Source organism: Macadamia integrifolia, chromosome 2 (assembly GCF_013358625.1).
Source record: "Macadamia integrifolia cultivar HAES 741 chromosome 2, SCU_Mint_v3, whole genome shotgun sequence".
In the NCBI taxonomy this organism is placed as follows: domain Eukaryota; kingdom Viridiplantae; phylum Streptophyta; class Magnoliopsida; order Proteales; family Proteaceae; genus Macadamia; species Macadamia integrifolia.
This window is the reverse complement of record NC_056558.1, coordinates 25875791-25899960: the sequence shown is the minus strand read 5'-3', so window position 1 is coordinate 25899960 and position 24170 is coordinate 25875791. Positions and strand designations below refer to the sequence as shown.

The 24170-nt window shown below is 37.1% G+C and overlaps 1 protein-coding gene across 2 annotated transcripts; it reads right to left on the bottom strand.

Annotated features, from left to right (window-relative positions):
- Nucleotides 1-2648: 2648 nt before the first annotated feature.
- On the bottom strand, nt 2649-23421 carry LOC122067611 (phragmoplastin DRP1C-like). 2 transcript variants are annotated; one of them, XM_042631450.1, is made up of 18 exons: nt 23284-23421; nt 22989-23157; nt 22816-22879; nt 22586-22693; nt 20787-20888; nt 19338-19388; nt 19182-19243; nt 18052-18142; nt 17835-17899; nt 17406-17600; nt 17194-17313; nt 17033-17103; nt 11419-11644; nt 10742-10792; nt 4524-4598; nt 4071-4302; nt 3804-3943; nt 2649-2939 (listed from the first exon to the last, which is right to left on the bottom strand). In XM_042631450.1, the coding sequence occupies exons 2-18, from the start codon at nt 23115-23117 to the stop codon at nt 2808-2810; spliced, it is 1914 nt and encodes a 637-aa protein (XP_042487384.1). In that variant the 5' UTR covers nt 23118-23157; nt 23284-23421; the 3' UTR covers nt 2649-2807. The 2 variants fall into 2 exon arrangements, with proteins under 2 accessions (XP_042487384.1, XP_042487393.1); XM_042631459.1 differs by lacking the exon at nt 4524-4598.
- Nucleotides 23422-24170: the final 749 nt, after the last annotated feature.

The window sequence follows — 24170 nt, the reverse complement described above, 5'->3', positions numbered from 1 at the left end:
ATAAGATAAGTCTCTCTTTATCTCAATCTTCTCTATTACATGTTTTTTTTTTTTTATGGAATGCTAGGAATCTATGTATTGTCTCCCATTGTCAGCCTAACCCTCATAAAATTATGAATAACATCCATTGGTGGATAACTGATCTTAATATCTTTTCTTTTATTTCTAATCCTACTGGTCATCCAACTCTAGCCTCTCTTGTATATCTTTCGGATTGCATTGAGCTAACTCAACCTTGTTCTTTTATCTATCATTTGTGATGGGGAGTTTTATGATGGAATCCAAGGAAGCAAGATGGCCACTGGTCATTATTCTTAATAAAATATTTCTATGAACTTTTGTTATGCAAGGAGCGCTCAAGAAGCAGAAGAAAGGGGAATACACCAAAACCTGCAAAAAGCAAGACCATTGGGAGCCACAATCGTAGACATTTCCAAAAATTGACAAAATGGGTGAAGCATTGCAATTTTAAATGGCTATGGCATTCATAGTACTAAAAAGAACAATCCACTTGCATGAGGCTCCTGCTACCGCAGGGTCTAGGAGACAGTCATAGTATCATTGGGTATCATGTTGTAATTAAGCTATTTTTCTATGGTTTGTATTAGAAACCGTATATTTGCAGCTCATAAGTTAGCAGTTTGAGCTAGATTTGAGAAACTTAGCAAAGATGTATTTGATGACCTTGAAACTTTTCTAATCTAATCTTTGTTTTATTTCTACCATAAAAATAAAAGGGTAAATGTTTGTGTATCTCAGGCACCGTTTGATAACATTCCCAGAAACGCGTTTCTGCGTTTTCTGTTTCTAGAAACGGAGAACGGGGTAAAATGCATTTAGTAAAAGTGTTTCGTTTCACCTGTTTTTATAATTAGAAATAGAAATTTATAAAAATTGATGGTTCTAAAAACGCCTCATTTTTTGTCTGCGTGTCTAGAAATGAGTGAAGGGCACATTTTTCACCCAGTTGCCCGATAAAATTGCCAAAAAGGTTCCAACCGTGTCTCACGCTCATCTTCTCAAGCTCAGCAATGGAGGTACTCCTCTGCAACTCCATGAATAGCAGAAGGACTTATGCAACTCTCGTGAACACTCTACTACCCCGGTGAACCCTCTTGCGACTTCTACAACCCTCTCCAACTGTGCTACTCCCGTGAACCCTCTCTAACTTTGAAATTCATTTGCGACTTCAACTCTGCAAGATCAAGCTTCGGTTTCCACCTTCCCTGCTCTCCAATCCTTTGCAAGGTATGCCTTTGTTCTTCCCAAGAGCAATTGAACCATAAAATACATCTCATGAAAGGATCGACCTTCGTTGCTCTCCACGGTTGCTAATGTGTGCACGAATAGCCATAAACCTGTTGGTTTTTTGAACCTACTCTGCAAGTTTGGTCGATTGACTGTGATTTCCGTCATCTTCGACTACCAATTTGGAAGATCAAGCTTCTTTGCATTCTGTGTTGTCTTTTATTTGTTACAAGAACAGTAAATTTTTTACCCTTTTATGATTTTAGTCCTAAAATAAGGTGATTTTCATATACTAATAAGGGGTTCCATAGGAATATGCTTCATTTTCTTCCTCTGATCTGATATATTTGCTTGTGTCTTCCACTTCAAGCGCGGCTTCAGCATTAAACTCGATACGGTGTCCTACTCTTTCTCTTCCCAATTTCCTCTTAAATTTAGGAAATCCAAATTTGTGTTGCTTTTTTTTTTTTTTTTGATTGCACAAATCTGTGTTGCTTGCTGATGATTATGGATGATTTATGGGTGTTGGTGCCTTATTTGGGCCTCTATGATGCTGAATTTCAGGGGAAGGTACCTGCCTATAGGAAACGTTTCCAAAAACAGGGTTTATCAAACACCTTAAATTCCGTTTCTGGGAACAAAAATGGAAATTTATGTTTCTGCCATTTCTTGACACATAACGGCAGAAACGTTATCAAAGGGGCCTTAAGGGTGATGACAATAGAAAGAAAGATTAATTAAATTTTCAGCATATGAAAAGAAAATAATAAACCCAACTTAAATACATGAATCAAAACTTACAAAAAATAATTGAAGAGAGAGGCCCAACAACAACAACATAGAGAGCACAACAAACAGTTCTTTATGCGGCAAAATAGTTTTGATGGTGAAAAATACAGATTAGGGTCCAGATTAGTCCACACTCGTCTCTACGTGAGAAGCTAATCCGGACTCAGAATACAAAGGAAAAAGGTCCACTACATACATGGTAAGCCATATTGTTGAAATAGACAACAAATTTGATAGGACATAAATCTAACCAACAGATTGGAAAATGAGGCACATGTTGCGATAAGCCAGTCACAACATGTTACGTTACACTTTTCCTATATTTTATCTATAATTTAAAAAAATAAATAAATAAATAAATAAATAAAAAGTACTTGATTATTATTAGCAGTATTGTTGCTGTTCACCTTTGAAACAACTTCTGGTGTGATGAATATCTCTATTCCATTGGAGAATCTCAAGATGTAGACTAAAAATTCACTAGCAATAATATTCACAAGGTCTAATACTCCAGAGCATTTAATCAAGAGATGACTAGATTGAATTCCAAATTGAAGAAAACAGATTCAATGACAATTGTTTATCAATGTACATATCATGCCCCGGGTGAAAAAAAAAAAAAAACTGGTTAAATGTTATACACCTGGGTTTTTATTATGTTGAGTACAAAAAGAATAATTAAATTAACAATTAAGTCGTGTGAATAGTAGTCTGTGGCTATGCATATGTGTATAACAACCAAATGCATTTGCAAGCATGACCATTCGCATTTATTCTCTTTTCCATGCTACAGAGTCGATTTCATCCCTAGCTTTCTTGTAAAGCTCAAGCTTCTTAGCTAAACCTTCCCTCTTCTCCATGAGTCCTGGGTCCTCATCTAGCATTGCCCCTAGCTGCTCCTTCTGCATAGAAAACAAATTTTTAATATCAGCTTAAACACCTTTTTTCACAACAAGATCACCCATAGTAGAATTAACTATTTGATTATTTGTGTCTATACTCAGTCTAATTTTCCTGTATTTACAACTAGAAACATTTGGACGAATCCTTAGGTAATGCTTCGTGTTCCAGTCTGCTTGATAATCAGTAAAATTCATGATGATTTTGCTCAAATTGTATGTGCAGAAAAGGTCCAAGATCTCCATAATTCACCATCTTCATAGGTGACCAAATTCCTACAATACTTCTTCCCCTTTCTTATGAGTTATGACTAGAAAAACCAGTTATGTGGTCTACTTTGTTGAGCAGAGACCATTTCTCCAGTTCTGGGGCTTACTAACTTGGGTTCAACATAGAAGTATACAGGCCATTGGCATTGGCAGATTTTCCAAAATATGTGTATCAGTGATAAACTGATAATGATCTCAACAAAGTGCTTTGGAAAAGAAAAACGTCTCTGTAATTTCTCAGAAAAGCTTCATTGAACATTAAGACGTACATCAATAACTTTTACTCTCCTTCCAAAATCTGTGACCTTCCCAATCTAAAAATAGGGAAAGTACTGCAGCTTACAAGACTAGCCGGAAAAAAAGGCTCCGAAATACCTATCCCAAAGCCCTATCTAAGTAAAGCTGTGCTTACTAGCTCAAGTGCTGGTGAAACTTGCTTTATTTTCCCAGCTACAATGATGAGAGCATGTAATTGAACCCTACCTGTCAGGCTAGACTAGTGGCCTTGCCTGGACCTGGGGACTCTGCACTTGCAGCATTTGTAACAGCTACTCCTTGAATAATAAAACTGAAGTAGAGAATGCAATAATAATTTACCTCCTTTCTTCCAAGTTGGGCATAGAAACGATTGAGCAGTGAACGTTTTGCTTCTCTAACTTGACAATGAACAACAGCCTTGGGTATGGAATTATTTAGCGTATCACATACCATGCCTACATAAGCTGAGACATTGGACCCTGCGAGCAATTCGTGGCCTTAATGTTAGAAATTGGGACATACTCAAACTCCACAAAACATCATTTCCTTTGAGTATGATGGATTCATAAATACATGTATTAGAATAAAAATGAGCAACCGCCATACCAATCCGTCGGAAATGGCTGTCTGAATATCGCTCCGTATTAGAGGAAGGTGTAGCACTTGAGCTCTTCTCTGGCTCCGTAGGTAGCTTCCGGAAGAATTCCACTGTCAGATAACTAGATTCCATGTCCACCATTCGTATAATTGTTTTTCTGCTATCTTCACGGAATCTTTCCAAGGCTTCTCCTGCTGCTGCTGCTATGTCAGCTTGTAGTGATGGGAACCGCTTCAATTCCTGTAAAATACCATAAAATAACATCTGGAAGCAAAGACCACCCGTAGAAATATACTCAAAGGAAGCAAAAGCATTCATACTCAGACTGCTCCATCCATATTAGATGTGTGCTGGTTTAGATGCCTAAGCTTGAAAAGACAGAATTGGCATTTGTATTAAAAGGAAAAAAAGAAAGAAACCAAAATGGAATCGAAATAATCAATAAGTTCATGGATTTTTACCTTACAATTGGTAAGCAGGTGACTTAGTGGGATAATACAGATTTGTGGTATCAACAAATCATAAAATATTATGAGCTGAACAAGTTGGCATCATGAAAGAAATTAGAGCGTGACAATTTTAAAGACCATAAAATTTCCTAGAATCATATGAAGCATCAGAAATTTTTTGAGGGGTTTACATTCTTCAAATATGTAACTACTCGACACATGTATCCCTTTTCTGAAGAATCATCACAGTTATGTAGAGTCCCAAAAAGAAAATGTCAATACATTCTTCTTTATTCTTTGAAGGGAAAAGACTTACTTCATGAATTTTACAACTGTTCCACTAACACTTTCTGACAATTAAATCAAGCTAAGTTTTCTGTAAAAGGCTCGTACTTTTTAAATGTGGTTTCACTCTGCAATACAACTCCTATTAAGGAATTATCATAGTTAAAATAACTCCCTTGACTTTTTCAGCATTTTCAGTATTTAGCTAAATGCACTATACAAGTGACGCAGTTGCATTAGACATTAATTCCATATGGGGGCTTTTGCACAAGCTTGGGAGGTCCATAAAGTACTAGTGGTAGTCCAATGGGCTGAAATTGACCATTGGGTAGTTATATTATAGGTTAGGCCTTTTATATACATAATCCCATAAATTGGGGGTAAAGTTAGCACAAGGGATGTTGGGGGTAAAGTTAGCATAAGGGATTAGTAGTTAAGTATTTCAATTAGATTAGAATACTTAATAGCTGTATAGAATTATGTTTTGAGTTTCTTTACTTTATCAAGTGTGCGAGTGTAATTAAGTCTTTTTATGAGTCAAATTAGGAATTTTAGGTCTTTAAGCCCACCCCATCAATTAGAGATAATTTTACTAAATAATATGAATTGTTTAAGAGTTTCGGACCTGTTGAGCTCGGCATACAAGATTGACATCCCAAACCTGATTTCTTCTCTTACAACAACAACAACAATCATAACCTTATCCCAACTAAATGGGGTCGGCTACATGGATCCGATATTAAAAAATAAAGAACCCAAAAGATAGGTTAAAAATGAGGAAAATTGAGATAAGAGAAGATGGTAAAGAAGTAGAGAAAGACGCATCATGGGAACATCCCCTATAAGGGGTCGGGAACACAGGTCTTTGTCCTCCACAAAACTCTATCCGAAGTCATACCAGGATCGAGTCTTATCCTTTACATATCTTTCTGAACCACTTCGTCAATAGTGACCTTAGGCCTACACCTACATTTTCTGGCTCCCACAAAATAAATTTGGTCAGTCTTCCTTACTGGGGCATCCATAGGTCTCCGTTGAATATGGCCATACCACCTCAACCGGCTCTCACAGAGTTTGTCCTGGATTGATGCAACCCCCAAATCGTTTCTAATACAGTCATTCCTTACCCTATCTCTCCTAGTCTTCCCGCACAGCCCTCTCAATATTCTCATCTCCGCTACACTCAGTTTATTTAAAGTACTCTTCTTGACTGCCCAACACTCCGCTCCATACATCATAGATGATCGAATAACTATCCTGTAAAATTTTCCCTTGAGCTTAATAGGTACTATTTTGTCACATAGCACTCCTGATGCACCTCGCCATTTCATCCACCTAACTTTAATCCTATGGGCAACATCATCATCTATGTCTCCTTCTTTGGCAATGATGGACCCTAGATATTTAAAACATTCACTCTGGGGTAATTCTTGTTCCTCAAGTTTCACCACTCCCTCCCCTACTCTAGATTGGCTAATGGGGCATATCATATATTCGGTCTTCGTCCTACTTATCCTAAATCCTCTTGATTCTAGGCTTATTCTCCATAGCTCTAGTTTAGTATTAATCTCATCCACAGTTTCATCTATCAGAACAATATCATCAGCGAATAGCATACACCACGGAACCGAGTTGTGGATGTGCCTAGTTAGATCATCCATAATGAGTGCAAACAAATAGGGACTTAGAACAGAACCTTGGTGTAACCCAACTGTGATTGGGAATTCGTTACTTTGACCCTTCATTGTTTTGACACTCGTCACCACTCCCTCGTAGATGTCCTTAATTATATCTATATAGTTAACCCTACCCCTTCTCTTCTCTAGGACCTGCCAAATTTGCTCTCTTGGTACTCTATCATAGGCTTTTTCCAGGTCAATAAAGACCATATGGAGGTCTTTTTTGTGGGCTCTAAATACTTCCATAAGCCTCTTTAGTAGGAAAATAGCTTATGTTGTGGATCTCCCTGGTATAAAACCTAATTGATTCTCTGATACCTTAGTTTCCTCTCTTAGGTGGGACCACAATGCTTCTCCTCCACTCATCTGGCATAGTTTTTGTACTAAGGATTTTGTTGAACAACTTGGTTAGCCAAGACACCCCTTGTCCTCCTAGGCTCTTCCACACTTCAATTGGAATCTCATCTGGTCCCGAAGTTCTACCGACCTTCATCTGTCGCATGGCCTCTTTAACCTCGTATTCACCAACCTGCAATAAATGTCCATCAGGTATGTTGGAATCATGTCTACTCCCCTTTGCCTCTGGGTCCAACCTATCAGATATAGTATCTCTATTTAATAGGTTTCAAAAATAATCTCCCCATCTCCTTATAATGTCCTCATTCCGTACAAGCACACTACCATCCTCACTTTTGATGCATCTGACATGGTACAAATCCCTGCTCATCCTTTCTCTTATTTTAGCTATCCTATAAATCTCTTTTTCACTCTCCCTTATATTAAGGTTTTCATACAATTCATCATATTTCTTTTCCCTATCTTTCCCCACAATCTTCCTAGCCTCATTCCTAGTTGTGTGATATCTCACTCTATCCTCATCCTCGTGAGTTCTCTGCCGAGTCTTAAAACAATCCTTCTTAATCTTAATGGCGGTCTAGACCTCGTTGTTCCACCACCAAGTCTCTTTAGGAGTATGCCACCTACCATTAGATAACCCTAGGACCTCTTTAGCCACATTCTTAATGCCAATCGTCATTGCAGTCCACATCTCGTTGGTAGTCTCTACATAGTCTCACATGCCTAGTTTGATCACTTTATCTGTAAACGATTGTAGGGCTACTCCATGTAGTCACTTCCAATTAATTTTCAGGCGTACTTGCTTCACCTTCTTATGTAGCATCATACTAAGGTGTATATCCAGGGCCAGTAGTCGATGTTGAGCCGTTACACTCTCTCCTGGAATAACCTTACAATCTTTACAAAGCAATCTATTGGATCTTCTGGTCAGAAAGAAATCAATTTGGCTTGCATGCAATCCACTCTTATAAGTAACCAAATGCTCTTCTCTACTCAAAAAAGGTATTTGCGATGCAGAGCGGCAGAGGTCATATGCAATAGCAAAGTCCAATATAAAGGTCCCTTCTGCATTCTTCTCCCCAAGTCCGTACCCTCCATGGACCTCCTCAAATCCTCTACTATCCTTGCCTACATGGCCATTAAGGTCCCCACCAATAACAATTTTCTCCCCCTGACCCTGACCAAGACCCTGCATCAGGTCATCCATATCCTCCCAGAATTGTACCTTAACCCTGTCATCAAGTCCTGCTTGGGGCACATAAGAGCAAACTATGTTGATAACCTCATCGCCAAGCACCAATTTGATGGCGAGAATCCTATCTCCGAGTCTCTTAACTTCCACGTCATCTTTAAGTTCTTTGTCAACTATTATGCCAACTCCCCCTCTCCCACTTTCATTTCCCAAGTACCATAGCTTAAAGTCATCCAACCCCTTAGCTTTACTACCTTTCCATCTCGTTTCCTAGACACACGCAACATTAATCCTTCTTTTCTGCATAACATCTATCAACTTCATACTCTTACCTGTCAGAGATCCAATGTTCCATGATGCAAATCTAAATCTGAGCTTACCCACGGGATTAGAACCACAAGACATGCTATAAAAGATGAGTAAGGAAACAAAAACTTTAAATAGTCAAGACATAAGTAGTAAAAAGAAAGATCCATGCAAAAGTGATTGGCTGAATATAAATATATGGTGCTGGCTGCCTACCTGACGCACCTTGATTTCTTCTCTTCTCCTCTATTTATTTTGTCTTCTTTCTCCCAACCAAATTGATCTCCTCCCCCCCCCCCCCAATCAATCTGATTTTTCCCTTAACAATGCAGTTTCTTCTTTTATCTCAGATCTTATCACAAATTTAATAATTGGGTTTGCTTGCAACTGAGATCCATAATCTGGATTTTTCAGATTGCATTATTTAGTATCAAAGCCAAACCTAGCAATGGATACCTATGTTTTCAAGACCAGTGTTCGTTTGTTCAACAGAAAAACTGTTATCTTACTCATAGATGACAAGTAAGGTGACAATTTCATCTTGCGGTCTATGGTGGAGATGTTACCATTGACTAACAAAATCATCAACAAGTTTGAGAAAGATGTCTTCGTCGAATTATCAATTTCCCAATATTGCGATGGTGCTTATTGTGAGATATTTAAATCTTCCAAATGCATTATTAGAGTGGTTGGTAGCACAAAGTAGTGTCATTGATCACAAACAAAACTTTGTGTATCTTAATGCCTTCTCATCTACAACAGAGGTGTGCTCTTCGAAGACTAGTTGACGAAGTTTGTCTAAAGCCAAAAGAGGCAGCATTAGCAATTCATCCAGAAGAAGAACCGCATGTAACCGCAAATGTAGACAAGAAGATTGTGGTTCATGATGTGGGTAAAACCTTATCTATTCGATCCCCTTGCAAAAAAAATGAGGTTGAGCGCATCGAGTTCGTGATTCCGCTATAATATTTTAAAGAGAAAGCTTCACAACTTGAAGACTATATTCTTGACGTCCATGAGCTACTAGAGGGTTTTTTTTTTAGTGAATAAATAAATTCATTGCCAAAGAGGAAAAGAATATACAAGGGAAGGGGGATCACAAATAACTAGACAAAAGGCAAGGGCTGAAAGGAACACGGAAAGTATGCATCAGTGGGGGGGGGGGAGATAATAGATAATGGAAGACCACAAGACACAACAGTGACCTTGTTCCTTGGCATATCGGTGACCGATCTATGGTTAAGGTAGCTAAGTTTGGAGCTAACGTCAAAGTAGATGGCTTTCCAAATCTAATCAAAGAGCAAGAGTTGGAAGTCCATCTACGAAGATTGCGCTCTATCTAGATATGACTGATCGTTGCACAAAAGGGCTGAAGTAGGATTTATATCATACAAATCTCATTCCTTGAATCTACAAAACTCAAGAAAGAATTTTTTTTATCTGAGGGGGAGTCGATGCAGTTGCATTAGACATTAATCCCCTATAGGGCCTTTTTTCTCAAGTTTAAGAAGCCCATAAGGTGCTGGTGGCAGTCCAATGGGCTGAATTTGACCTTCGGATAGTTATATTAAAGGTTGGGCCTTTTATTGTTTTGGGTTTCATTGTAATGGGTCTAATTTATATTCCCAAAAAAGTGGAGATAAAGTTAGTATACAGGATTAGTAATTAAGTATCTGAGTTAGATAAAAATACTTATTAGCTATATAGAGTTATATTTTGAGTTTGTTTACTTTAGTGACTGTGAGTGCAGTTAAAAGTCTTTTTATTAGTCAAATTAAGAATTTTAGAATGTCTTAAAATATTTAATACACCCCATCAATAGAGATGATTTGAGTAAAGAACATGAGTATTTTTAAGAGTTTTAGAGCTGTTGAACTTGACATATGGGATTAGAATCCCAACCTGATTTCTTCTCTTCTCTTTTGTTCTCTTCTTCCTCCCAATCAGATCTATTTCATCTCTTTTCCCTCTCCTTCCGCCAGTCTGATTTCTTCCCTTAACAACGCAGTTGCTTCTCTTATGTCATATATTATCATAGATTTGATAATTGGGCCTGCTTGCAGCTGAGATCCATAATCTTGATTTTCAGATTGTATTAAAAAGTGATTTAGAAACTTGGATGAAAGTACCATATGAGTTATTCATAATTTTAATGCCAATGATCCCCATTGATTGCAAAAGATCAGCTACGGATTCAAATTCAAGTAAGCACCGAGTCACATGAGTAATGAAGAACCAATAATTCTTTTTTTGCTAGTTTATCAAGCTTAAATCACAGTTATTCTACAACCTAGTATGGAGCTTAATCAATCTAAGAAATTAAGAACATGATTGTGTAAAACTAGCATTGGCTCCTGTCATATTCACATAATTCACTCACACAAACAGTTTTCTCCAATCACATTACTCACCTCTGTCTCACCTATAGACTTTCGAACAAGATCTTTCAAAACCAAGTGCACCTGAAACAAGATAAGCCTAACCAATGAGACAGAATATCTACATTAATAAAGACTATGGTTGAGTTTGAGTTTTATGTCTAAAGGAGCATCTTGAGACTAACTTGTCCAGATAAAATAACAAACTTTACCCATTTGGAGTCTTTGGAATTCAATGCACACAAATGTGACCTTCCAATTGTGCAAACACATAGAATACCATGATTTGGAAAGTTTCTGTTTCTCCTCAATGTAAACCATTTATCATTTATTTTGGTCATTTATGATTTTCAAATATCTTTTCTTAGTCAAAATATAATATTGTACATGTGATGATTTTATTAATTTCAAAATAATATAAAATCATGACTGGACATAACATCACAAGAGCACTAACTAGGCTTCGGGGTAATGAGGAATAAGAGAAGTAAAACCAATAAAAGAATATCATCAACTGATATTATAACAGGAACCTATTAATGGACAAACTTGTATGTTATAATTGCTAAGCTGTACATAGTATTCTAGTGTTTGCCCTAAGTTCGGGTTCAATAAGGAACCATCTGGGTATACCATGGTCCCAGGACCAGCTTAGCATTGCAAAGTTACAATATCTTCAGTATACAATTAAATTAAAATCAGAGTATTACAGCGTCAACTGAGGCTTCAGCTGGGCCCTTAAAGTATCCAAGAGAACTGTCAATAAGCCTTCTGTATCCCTGTTCTGGAGCAATCAAATGGGGCTGATAACCATCTGCTTCTGAAACAACTTTTCGAACATTTTGTAAAGAAAGATGTCGATCAAAAGGAAGCTTCTTCAGAGCAGCTGGTAATTGGTTATCAAAAACCCCATATATCCGATCTCCACCAGGTCGCCTGAAAGAAGCAAAGTATTCAATAACCATGCAGGCTTTGAGGGAGAATTAAAGATTGCCTTGATAGCAATAGAAAAGATGTAGTAATTCAAGAATTAATTTCTAGATACTGCTTTAAGCCAATGTTATTACAGATGTCCTAACATATTGAATGCAATAAGCTAACATGCTGTACTGAAATAAAAATTTCCTAGAACACATTATTATGGCAGATCTGGTACATGGATTTGCAGGTGGTGCGTACAGATTGATGGAAGAGAAAAAACTTGATCTGTTAGGGAAGGAGAGAGGAGAGGAAACAGATTGGGAGAGAGAGATATGGCAAACCAGAATTGTACGCTGGGGAGACAAAATAAAGAAGGGAAAGAAGGGTATGTAGGAGAGGGGACAAGAGGACTGAGGCAATAACCTTAATTCTAAAACAAACCAAAACTAATCCATAGGTGAGGTATATTCTCTTACATGTATTTATGACTAGTGTTTTTTAAGACAAACAGACTCTAAAAAGAAAACTAAAAACAAGACAGAATTAAATAGGAGATTCCCATGCGTGGACAGCAACAGGAGTGACCCAGGAGACTCAACTAAGAAACCAAAACAAAAAAAAGGGAGCGTCCCTCATTTGTGAGCTGAGTTGGAAGTTTCCTATCTTTATCCAACAACCTACTAACATGAAGAAACTGAAGTTGACTCTAACTCCTCTTAGCTGCAAGCTATTTGGAGTGTCCTATCACAATAAAATTTTTAAAAACATGGAAAGAAACAGATCTGGATTTATATATCCTAATCAAGCCTAACTACTTATATAAAATCATTGTTCAAGGTTTCGCCGAAATTTTACGAAATATTTTGGTTTCAACATATCGAAACAAAACCTTATGCACTATACAAAAAATGCAGTTTTTGGTTCAAAATTTCACTATTCGACGATATGTATTGCTTCAACTGAACCAATACATTCCTTTAGTATAAAAAGGCACAATTTCGACCCATATCATTCACTTCATTGGTTTTGACTCTGAGGGTTATGCAAACCTAGATTTTTTTGTAATTTTTTGCCAAATCATTCCCATACAAGCGTGGAACAAGTTGTTGGGCAGTAGTGGAATGCATTGAAAGTGACAATTTGCTGCATTTGTGGAAGATTTGTGCAGGATTCAAAGTTGAAGGTATATCAATTTTCCTAAAAAATGAATTCATGCAAAAAAATAGGGTAAATAGTTGGGTTTTGGTCTTCGATTTTTCGTATGTTAGTAGACATTGTAGTTGGTCTATGACTTCACGGAGTAGAATTTAAATTTCTGTTTTAAAATTATTTTTTTTTCTAAAACAAAAATTATTTATTTTCTTGCAACAAATTTTCAAAAAAAAAAATTTACACTTAGCGGTTGGCCGATCTACGGTCACAGAGTTGTTTCTTTTTCTGACCAAAAATCAATTATTTTTACTTTTAGCTTTTAAAAAATATTTTGAAAAATATATATATATATATATATATATAAAAAGAAGAAAAAAAAATTTTCTGTTTTGGTTTGAAAATTCTGTAAAATTTATGAAAGTATTGTTGCTATATTTACAACTGAAGATGATAAATGTCTCATTTCATGATTATTTTTGTAAATTAGGGTATTATTATTTGTAAATAATGATAAATATATTTTTTAATTAAAGAAAAAAGAAGTTTGCACAATGGCTGATAGTGGAAGTGGAGGAGATAGCATGGGAGCGTAGCTTACAAAGAGGATATGGCAAGATGATCAATTCAGGGAGGCCACTAGACTAAAGTGGCATCTAGCTGGTGGCTATAGGGATGTGGCAAAATGCACTAGGGCCCCTAATGAGGTGCCAAGGCCATAGTTTCCTCATGAAGGGAGGAAGCAAAGGTGATGTAAGGCTTGATCACATAGGACCTAACCCCAGACAGGATCTAAAAATTTGGCTGAATTGAGGAGGAAATAGAGAACTCAAACAACAATGGCTCAAAAACAAAAATAAGGGCATACCCGGTGCACAAGGCTCCCGCATGTGCAAGGTCCGGAGGGGGCGATAACTATGCAGCCTTACCCCAAGAATGTCAAGAGGCTATTTCGACCGCTTGATCACCAGGTCACAACATTCATAACTTATCGTTGGACCAAGCATACCCTTATGACCACAGTAGGCTGGTATCAGGTCGATAGAACCATCAAATATCACAAGAGGTAGGATGGTATTGATGTAGTAACACAGCAGCAAGTTTCAACCCAACCAAGAGATTATGGTTCCTTGGCAGAATTGGAGTATTCTTGCGGCAAACTGTGGCCTGCTCAGGTGGGTTTGAAAACCTGGTTGAGTTGCTCCGTAGGTGTCCACAACAAAGCCCTAAAAGGAATCCAAATTTGGCTGTTAGTTTGGGAGATCTTGAGGAAGTCGATCTAGGTCCAAAACGTTGACGATTGAGATTGATTCTGGTCTTCTTGGCTCGTCTTCAATCAGATTTGGTATCTGATCCTAGTACTTCAACACTCTCAGATCACCCTCTCACAAGCTGGAACAAATAGGAAATCGAAAGAGAAAAGAGAATCGATGGAAGGTTGAGAAGGGGGGAAAAAGAAGGGATAGGTTTTGAGCATCTCACCCCTCAGGTTTAGGCATCTCACCTCTCAAGTTTAGGCATCTCACCCTCCCAATTTTCAACTATCTCAGCCATGAATTTAACTCAATTTTTAACAAGACTTAAATAGCCCTTACATTGCTTACAAAGAAAAGGAAACTAACATAAGAATAGAAACTAATTGACATTCCTAATAACAATCTACTTGTTAACCAAGAAACTGTAAAGATAGAAACTCAATGACTATTTTATTCTTTGCTAACAAGAGGGTCTAAAAAAGGAAACTAAATTAAGGCAATAAAATTAGAAAAAAAATCTTCCAAGCTGTCAATGGAGAGGAAATCTGGAATTCTGGAAGCTGCTGGACACTCTTCAAACGATGGCTGCTGTAGTGCCTTCCAGAAGTCTTAATGATAAGACAAAATTGCAAGGGTTACTGTTCACGTGAACAGTGTTTCTGGCTTGAAGGGGCTGGCTGGTCCAACATTGGACCTGGTTCGAAGGAACCAGCAGGCCCCTTCTCTTACAGGCTCATCTACATCAAAAGGGCAAGGGAGGAATTTGATGGGGCAGTGCTAGAGAGACACCCACCAATAGAATGGGCTGACTATAATGAATCTAACAATGATTACATGCCTACTGATGTGGACATAGAGGCAGAGAGGAGACATATACAGCAGGCTCAGACAGCGAGCCGAGTGACCAATCAAATGGAGCAGGTTAGGACTGCATAGATGGGGAAAGCAGATAGTTCCTCTGGCTCTAGAGCAGCTGAACCAGAAGCAGGTAAAGTTGCCTTTCCGGAGACCACAGTGTGATGACAGCCCCAGCACTAGTAGTAGATGATGATATTGAGGTCCTTCAGCAGGATCCTGCCATATATAGGACTCAGAATGCTAGACAGAGAAAGCTAAGGCATGTCTAGTTGATTGGAAAGGTAAAGTGGGTGATGCCATCTTGAAGTGGTTCTTTATCACAGCACCCCAACAAATGCCACTGAGGGACCATATTACCAGAGCATGATAGACACTGTGGGAGTGTGGGGAAGGCTAATCCAAGAGTGAAGGGGCCTGATCAATCATCCAAATGTCCACTCAACCAGCCTGGTTTGGCCTTTTGAGGCCTGTTGTGTTTGTCAACAATTTTGTCCCAATTGGTGTTGTCGAAACCCTAATTCTGCCTTGGGTTGTTTTCTCTGTTTGCTGTCATACCAAGCCATAATTTTGGGATTCTAGACCTATACAAGCCCCTCTCGACCAGCATAATAGGCTGGTCTGAGCCTAGGTTTGTGAGTAACTAAATTTCTCTCTATTCAGCCCTAATTTTAAGATTTCATTAGTTACATATACTATTAAAATCTGAACTTAATTTCTGATTTGGAGTTTGTGAACCATTTAAGACTATTTTTATCCTGGTGAACAGTCTTACAACAAAGTGCAACTCCCTCTACCTATTATGTTTTACTAGATGATAAGATAATATAGGCAATAAACTCTAGTAAGAAAAGTAGTCATATATAGTAGCTGAACTTCAGCCGGTTGATCGGACCATGAGTAGTCGTTAGAGCCAACGGCTCTATGCCCTATTTTAGCCTTAAAAGATATATTGGCCGATCGACCGTATGGGCATCTGATCAACCAACATACAACTCAAAATCCAGAGCTTGCTCTTGAGAAGTTTTTCCTATCAGATCAAATTCTGTCCAGTCGACCATCTAGTAAGTCGGTCATCTGTCCAGATTATAGGACATTTGTATGATTGTCCATCTGAACCAGTCTGCTTAGACTAGTCATGCCAGCCATTGCTGATTGACCATATCTTGACGCCAATCAACTGGCTTCACTGTTAAGTCACAATAATGACTTTATTAACTACGAGATTGTTCGACTCCCTTATCTTTTTGGATGACTTATTACACATTTTAAAGGGCTTCTAGTAGGCTGGAGAGTTACATGGTATTACATATAAAAATACTCAAGTGAAGACCTAATTCTATGGACACTTGAAGCTTGGTCTTGATCACTGCATCCCTTGATGCACATTGCATCTTCTAAGACATTGACATTCGTCAATTCCTAAATAACGGCGGCTTAAAAGACCTTTTTGTGGTAATAGTAGGCTTCTTCATCTCTCTTCAGTCGATGTTTGCTTGATATGTCCGGTGAAACTCCGGCTTGATGTTTGCAGCTTCATTGGTTGTTCTTGAGCTTTGTGGGTTAGTATTTCCAAAACCACCACGACAATAAGGTCATCACCGAGGTGTCCAGTTTGGTAGACCATCACCTAGGTGTTTATGTTTTATAATCACCAAAACACATTTACACATTTATAGAGTATTGGGCAAAACCAAATATGCCAACAATATAAATTTTTGTGGCCTTCTGTAGTCCCCTCATAAGGAAAACAACATAACGTAATGCTCATAAAATCTGGTATGGTTCCCTGGCCTTCAAATCCTCAATCATAGTTTTCGCATACAAAAAGTGGTGCTAACATTGCAGAATCAAAAGAGACTATTAGCATTAAATAATGTACACTATAGACACCCTGTATTGACAGAGAAGTAGAATGCTTTCCCTCTTCAAGATATTTTCATTAGAACTACAATATTTTACCATCACTATGGATTGCACATTCACTCCAAACAATCAATTAAGTAATGTATTTTTCTTTACTGGATTAAGCAAGTAAGCAACCAATTGAATATAGCATAACTGCATAAGTCTGTAAGACCAACTATATCTTTTGCAACTTGCAGATTATTAATAAATGCAAAAAAAGGTTCCTTCCATTTACCCTCCATCCAGGTGCTCCCTGAATACACGGTCAAACGCACGACACATGTCTAGAATTGTAAACAGCTGGGCCTGTGACAACAAAAATATGAAGAAAAATAAAGTCAGGCTAACAATCTGTATGTATTTTAGGACAATTGAATCGAGTTTTTCAATTATTACCCCCCCTTCAGATCCAATAGGCCTGCCAAGATGGTCCAACTCTGCATTAAGCTCATCAATTGTCTTATTTATTAAAGCTATAATACTTGGTATGCGTTGCCTGATTACCGTCTCCAAATGCTGATGAAAAAATTTATTCATGATAAAAGACAACTCTAAGTTAGTAGCCCTTAAAAGTGGAAAAAAGCATCCAGAAAACAGTCGGTATCCACCTGAGATAGAAGTTTTGCTAGATATTCTGATCCCATTTTATGTGCCAAGTGACTATAATCAGTGCTAGTTTCGAAATATTCCATCTCCTTTCTACGGGCAGCAATCATATCCACATTCTTATTAATATCGGCTTGTGAACGGTTCACAATTCCAACCCAGGGATGCTGCAGTCTGTAGGATCTTCCTTCAAGAACCTTACACATTCAGAAGCAACAGAAAATCATTTTTTTCAAAAATTCAGATCACCAGGTTTATGTGAAACATTAATGTGATAATATCAAGAGTGTCGAGTATATTTAGGATAATGCAATGATTGGAAAAAAAAATATTATAGAAAGCCAGGTTAACTCCATGTAATCTTGTGTACAAACATTGATAACATATACGGTCCTCATATGTTATATAGACAGCCACAATTAAACCCGTACATCCAAAGCATTGGTACCCTTGTCCATCAGATCAAGCTTTGTCACCACTCCAAATGTTCTTTCACCTAACAAAATTACAAAATACAATAGTAAATATAATACAATAAATGCATAAAACTGTGAATCAAATACGTCCATTTTGGACTTATAGCATTCAAATAAAGCAACGCAAATTTAGTGAGGAATAAAAATCAATTAAAATTTAATTTAAATATACCAGAAGGATCAACTTCTCTCGCGAGCTTTATGGCATCCGAAGTGGCAATATCTTGATTTGCGGGAGAAATGGCCAATATGATGGAATTAGGCTACAAAACCAAAACAAGTTTCTATATGATTGATTAAGGAAGAAAAAGATTTGATAATGCATCTTTGCAATAATTATCAGGGCCTCAAAAGAAGCACAGACAGTTTCAAAACAACAAATAATGAAGCCCTGTTATCATGCAAATTGAAAACATAAGGTATATGCAAGGTGGACGGAACCTGCCATCAATAGATCTGAAAAAGCAATTAAAAATCAGAAAGAACATATATGGTTCATGGTTCCATTGCATTCTTAAAGAGTCGGTGGAAAAATACAAGAAGCAGTTTTAGAGAAAAAAGAATTCTTAGTTTCTGACTACATTCTCCATACAGCCCTCTTATCTCTTCCTTCTCCAAGCTCAGGTTATGGAAAAGGAACCGAGAAGAAGTTATCAGCAACAACTGGTTTTATTACAGGACGGCTGATGATGTTCATATTGATCTACTCTGCGCCTCTGCATCTAGCATTGGGTGGACCTCTATCTACCAGACTTTGTTACGATCCTGTTCATGTCAACAAATTCTTGTTTGGGAATTCACAATCATGTAAGATAGACCCCTGAGGGTGTCCGGTGAGGATAGAAATCCTGGAGTTTAATCCCATCACCACCAAACCAACCCCCCCCCCCCAAAAAAAAAACCCAACGGCATTGGGATTCCAGTTGTATAAGTCTACCAAATATACATAAGAATAATATGCAATGTCCAAGTAATCAGGCAAACTGTATTTAATGGTCTAGTTCATGTTCAATTTTTGTCCAACTAATTGATACATATTGAATGCACAATGCATATAAGTAAGAATCTGAGAATATGCATATATCACACTAACACTGATGCCATTTTACATCTGACGAAGATACTTCAGTAAGATCAAGGGTCCAGGTATAAAAAATTCACAAAGGGATCTTGAACATCTTCTTTTTGTGCAATATCATAAATTCATAAAAGGGACCCTGAACATCTCTATTTTGGAAGTCTAAGCTCAGGCTAGCAAAGAGAAAAATTGACAAGAATTTGATTTTTAGATATGGTTCTCACTTTATCAACATAGGAGTGGACCATGTTTTCAATATCTTCAACAATGCTGTCTGGTTGTCCCTCTGCAAAGGAAAGAAATAACATTATGAATCATAATAGAGAATAGTATACTGCCAACATAAAATAGCAAGGAAGCAATAAGATCCAGAAACTTACCTACAGCTACTTTTGTCAACCCAGGTAGATCAATGAGTGTTAAATTCACAACTGCCAATTAAACAATATCCTTTTAATTAAATGTACTAAGAGAGTGTACATAAAAGACCAAATTAAAAATGATAGGATTTTTTTTTTTTTTTTTTTTTTTTTTTTTAACCTTAAACACTTTACACTAAAAGTATTGAAGCAAAATAACCACCTAACAATGATTTTTTTTTATGAATTATGTTTTACAGGTTTTATTTTACCTACCAATATAACAAGTTGCCGGAAGAACCATAAGAGTCCAACTTGCAACACCATATTGTGTTTTCTCTCTCTAACGAATGTAAGGTTGATTGAGCATTACATCATTACAATTTAATTGTACAATCATAAACATTTAATGACAGAAGAATTAAGTAACGCTTGTCCAAAACAATTAAATGATATTATGTGCAATATCATTATGAAAATTTTAATCACATATGTGAGATTAGGTTGAGCTTCTACCTAAAATGGAAACAAAATGAACAAATATTTCTCTGCAATTTAAAATATACACACATAGAGACAGTAAGGGAGCATTTATAACTAGAGTGAGATACGGAACTGAGAGCAATTGAGGCTTTGGAAACTTGTTTTTCTCGTCAATCTGAAATAGGGGAAATCATCTAGCACAAAAAACATCACTAAATCTTCACCATTTCAATTATTTTCGGGGATTTACAATGCTCAAATCATGGATCGAAACAGATTTGGATGAAAAAAGAGATAAAGTTGCAGATCTCTCTCTCTCTCTCTCTCTCTCTCTCTCTCCTTTTTTTTTTTTTTTTTTTTGCACCACGAGATTAGGTAAAAATGACTCAAATCCTTGAATCAAACTGAAATATATTTGCATATTGCGTAATAAAAAATTTTTGCATGGTATCATAAGAACATCCATACATTTCCAAAGCAAATCTTGTGTCTCTCTGATAAGAAACGATACGTGCCTTAAAATCACCCTTCCAATATGATACCCGATATCGCTACTTTAAACCTTGCCCACATGTCAAATTTCAGGACCTAATTCAGTCAAATATTCTCCCATGTATTGGTATGCATCCATATTTTTTTAAAATCTATCTCTATGTGCCCATACACCCTCCTATAGTCCCTAGATATATTTTTTCATTTGGCAAACTCCATTTGGGCTGAAACCTGACATGTAGACTAGGGACCTTAGGATCTACCTATACTAAAAAATTTGGGTTCATCCATTTTGTCATGTGGAAGACAATTGGGTCTATGCCTTTACAATTTTATGTAAGAAAATATGTTACACAATAAGAAGAAGAACTTCCTTTCATCATCAAATATTTTAAAGAAAGTTAATTCTTTAAATTTACATATATATGTTTAATGAGGCAATCAAAATACAGCAAGTAGACAGAGAGTCACAGCCAAAGGCACGTAGATACAAACCATTTGGAGAGTAGATGCTTAGCTGAATTGGAATGTTGGAGATACTCTTCGTTTTCCCAGTTATTCGATCAGTTTCATCCTGAATCTCCTTACGCACAGCAGCTTCGAAAGAAAAATGAGTACTTAATGCAAAATACAAACTTTTTTTTATCCTCAATCTTTGCTGTGAAGATATTGTGAAGGTCGTTCTAGATCCATAAACTCAAAAAGAAATAGCAGAAAACTTTCTAAGAAACAGAGCTCGAAAAGTAATGACATCAAATGTCCCAAGAATAAAGCATATTAGAATAATGAAGAAAAGGAGGGAAGGAATTATTAATTAAAATGCCCATGCAACTCTGATGTACAAGAGGGAACAAGATGGTGCTTTTCCAAGGAAACCATCACCCTTTAGAATCTTTATATGTGTCAGAGATTGATGAATTCATCACATTTAATAGATGTGTACAAGATGATGTGTCAATACCATTGGAGAAAATTCTGGAAGTTTTGTGCATCAGAATCCCTAACCTCCACAATATCTTACTTGCTGGTCTGTCTGTTCAAGTAACACTGAAAATTGCATTTTCAAATGACTGTAAATGGTGGACAAGGACAAGGAATTGCCTTCCACATGCCAGTGAAGGTCATAGTTTCATGATCTATTTCAAACTGATGGCCTAAATTATAGGGCCGTGGGATGAAATCCAATATTATTTTCAGTTCCAAATCACATAGTCATATTTCTTAAAGCCAATCTATAATGTTGGAGTAAAATCACATTTAACACCTAGAGAACACTTCATCATCCATACTTCGCATACATTGAACCTTAAGAAGACAGTTTGGTAATTGTAAAAGTGCATCACAAATTCACAATATGTAGAAGGGCAAAGACTCATGGTACCCAAAGCTTTCCTAGTTACGGAAAAAAAACAACCAAGGACGTAAAACCCTTATCTAACCTAAGGATTTAGTAGAGTCCTCATGTCTTTTCTTTTTTTTCTCCAAGGATGCTTTTAGAAGCCCAATGAAATGCATTTGAATCCTGGGATGTGTATCTTAAATGTGTTGCATTCATATAAAAAAATAATAATAATAATTTTAAAAAAAAAAAAAAAGGTCTTAAGAATATCCTCAGCCACAAAGCAAGGAAACTAATGGCTCTCTGGGCTGGTTCCCACATAGTTCCATTATCTTTTATGTCATTAAAGTTTCTTTATGCATAAAGGTTAGTGGAACTCCATGCATGATGCTTATAGAAGTTCTCAGCAAAATATAATGATCTTCAAATGTGATTTATTTATGTATTTATTTTCAAAATTAAGCCTTTTCATCAATTGGAATCATCACGTAGTTGACAGTTGCAATCTCTCCTCCAAAACTCAAGTGGAATCAAAAGATTCATAGCTAAGATGGTTCCAGAAATTCTTCCCCGTCATAATTTGGCAAACCTGCTACCACCAATAACAGGGCCCAGGAATGTCCTCAGTACGATGCTTTGTACTCCAACCACCAAGAGGTACACCAATGCTAAATTGTTGATTCCCATCCTTAAGTTTCTAAATAAAAGTATTGTAAATAGACTTTCCACCTCAAATGCTAAGACCAACTTCACAATGAAAAAAAAAAAAATGGAACTTAAACTGTTTTGAAGTCATTGATAAACAAACTATAGAACTAACTAATAAAAGTATATGTGCTTCGTTTTTCCTTTTCACAAAGCCCCAATGCATACCAAGAATTCTCTAATAAGAAAGAGCAATTTAATATTTAAAAAAAAATGCTAATCAAGATATTTCCATCTTATTTTTACATACCAAAGTCAGAAAATTTCTTCCTTGGAGCATGAAGAAACTCAGCATACTCCGGTTTCCCATCTTCCGTCTTGTGAAGCTGCAGCACCAAAGGCCTCCTCGTCACAATACCTAAACCATTTCCCCAAAAAACAGAAAAACAGTAGCAGGGGAAGATAGAAATGCAGAATTAGACTCTAGATATTACCAAAAGAATATTTTAAAATTTTCAAACGAAAATAATCAACATTTACCTGATCCTCGGGGAAGGAAATCTCTCCCTACAACGCTTTCCAAGACGGACGATTTACCGGAACTCTTAAATTCCACCCCCAGAAAAAAGAATAAAAAAAAAACGCATTTCAAAAGAAAACCCCAAAAATGAAATATGAAAAAAAAAGGAAGATAATGTACGAAGAGATTGAACCTGGCCTCCCACGACAGCCACGGAAGGAAGAGCTTCCCAGAGAGATCCCTCTCCTCCATGATCACCTAAAACTGTGCAAGCTTGTTGGATTCTGTTGACCAACCCAATCAAACTCTCCATGGTCGCCATTTCGGATCGAAACTCTCCCAAAAATCTCAGGTCTTTGCAACTGTCACAATAGAAACAAAAATGAAAACTGAGGTAAGACTAAGATCGAACCATGATTAAGAAACCATGAATGAAAAAAAAAGTAAAGATCAAAGATGGGCATTGTATTGTATCAAAAGAAACTTACGAGATCGAAGTACTCCTCCGACTGCTACAGATTCAGATCTTTAGAGTGGTACAGGGTAAGGAACGAAGCAAAAAACAAAAACAAAAACAAAAACGAAAAAAACGGTTGAAGTCAGACGTGACAGTTTCAGGGTCCCTCGCAGCTCCCCCGCATGTCTTTTTCTAACCAATAACGGGAATATCGAGATAATGTTATTTACTCGGAGGCCCCATGTTTTGCTGCATTTACATTTTTTGAAAATTATCTCGTATCCGTATAACCCCTGATTTCAAACCTTATGTCTTATAACACCCTTGTTTATTTATAATATCAATCGGATCCCTGAAATAAATTCCGTTAGTATAGAATTGAAAAATACCCTTTTGACTATGTTATGTTTATTTATATCGAACCTTAGACCATGGGTGGATACAGAATAAATAAGCAAACACACACACACTCACACAATGCGTACAACAGAGTTCAATCCCACGACCTCCTCCCCGGGGTGCCGGCTCCACAAGCCAAAGCTACAACTACTAGGCTATCCTAGTGTTCGTAAAATGAATCCTAAAAAATCTTACTATTGAATGCTAGAAGGAAGAAGTAGCCATTGAGTGTTGAAGGAAGGAGTAGCCATTGAATGGGTCGATCAAAGAAAGGAGTTGCCATTTAGGATCTCTGTCAAATGAAGGAGCATCCATTGAAGGTCTTTGTCATGGGAAGGAGCAGTCATTGAAGGTTTATTTATAACTTCCGCTACTGCCACCCATAGCAGCCAAGGAAGTGGTGAAAGCATAGACTCAGGTGGTTATGGGATTAAAGTATTATCTCACCATCTCTGTTTCTCAGGGTGTAGTTACAATGTTGTTGTTGTGAAGGTGAAGCCATGGATTCATCAGTCCAAG

What these genes read in the sequence shown, in the direction of transcription:
- LOC122067611 (XM_042631450.1), bottom strand. Translation starts at nt 23,117, where the DNA reads ATGGCGACCATGGAGAGTTTGATTGGGTTGGTCAACAGAATCCAACAA. An exon ending in TCCACTCCTATGTTGATAAA is followed by an intron (nt 18,143 to 19,181) that starts GTGAGAACCATA and finishes TTGGTTTTGTAG; the next exon opens with CCTAATTCCATCATATTGGC. An exon ending in CCCAACTTGGAAGAAAGGAG is followed by an intron (nt 2,940 to 3,803) that starts GTAAATTATTAT and finishes TTTTCTATGCAG; the next exon opens with AAGGAGCAGCTAGGGGCAAT.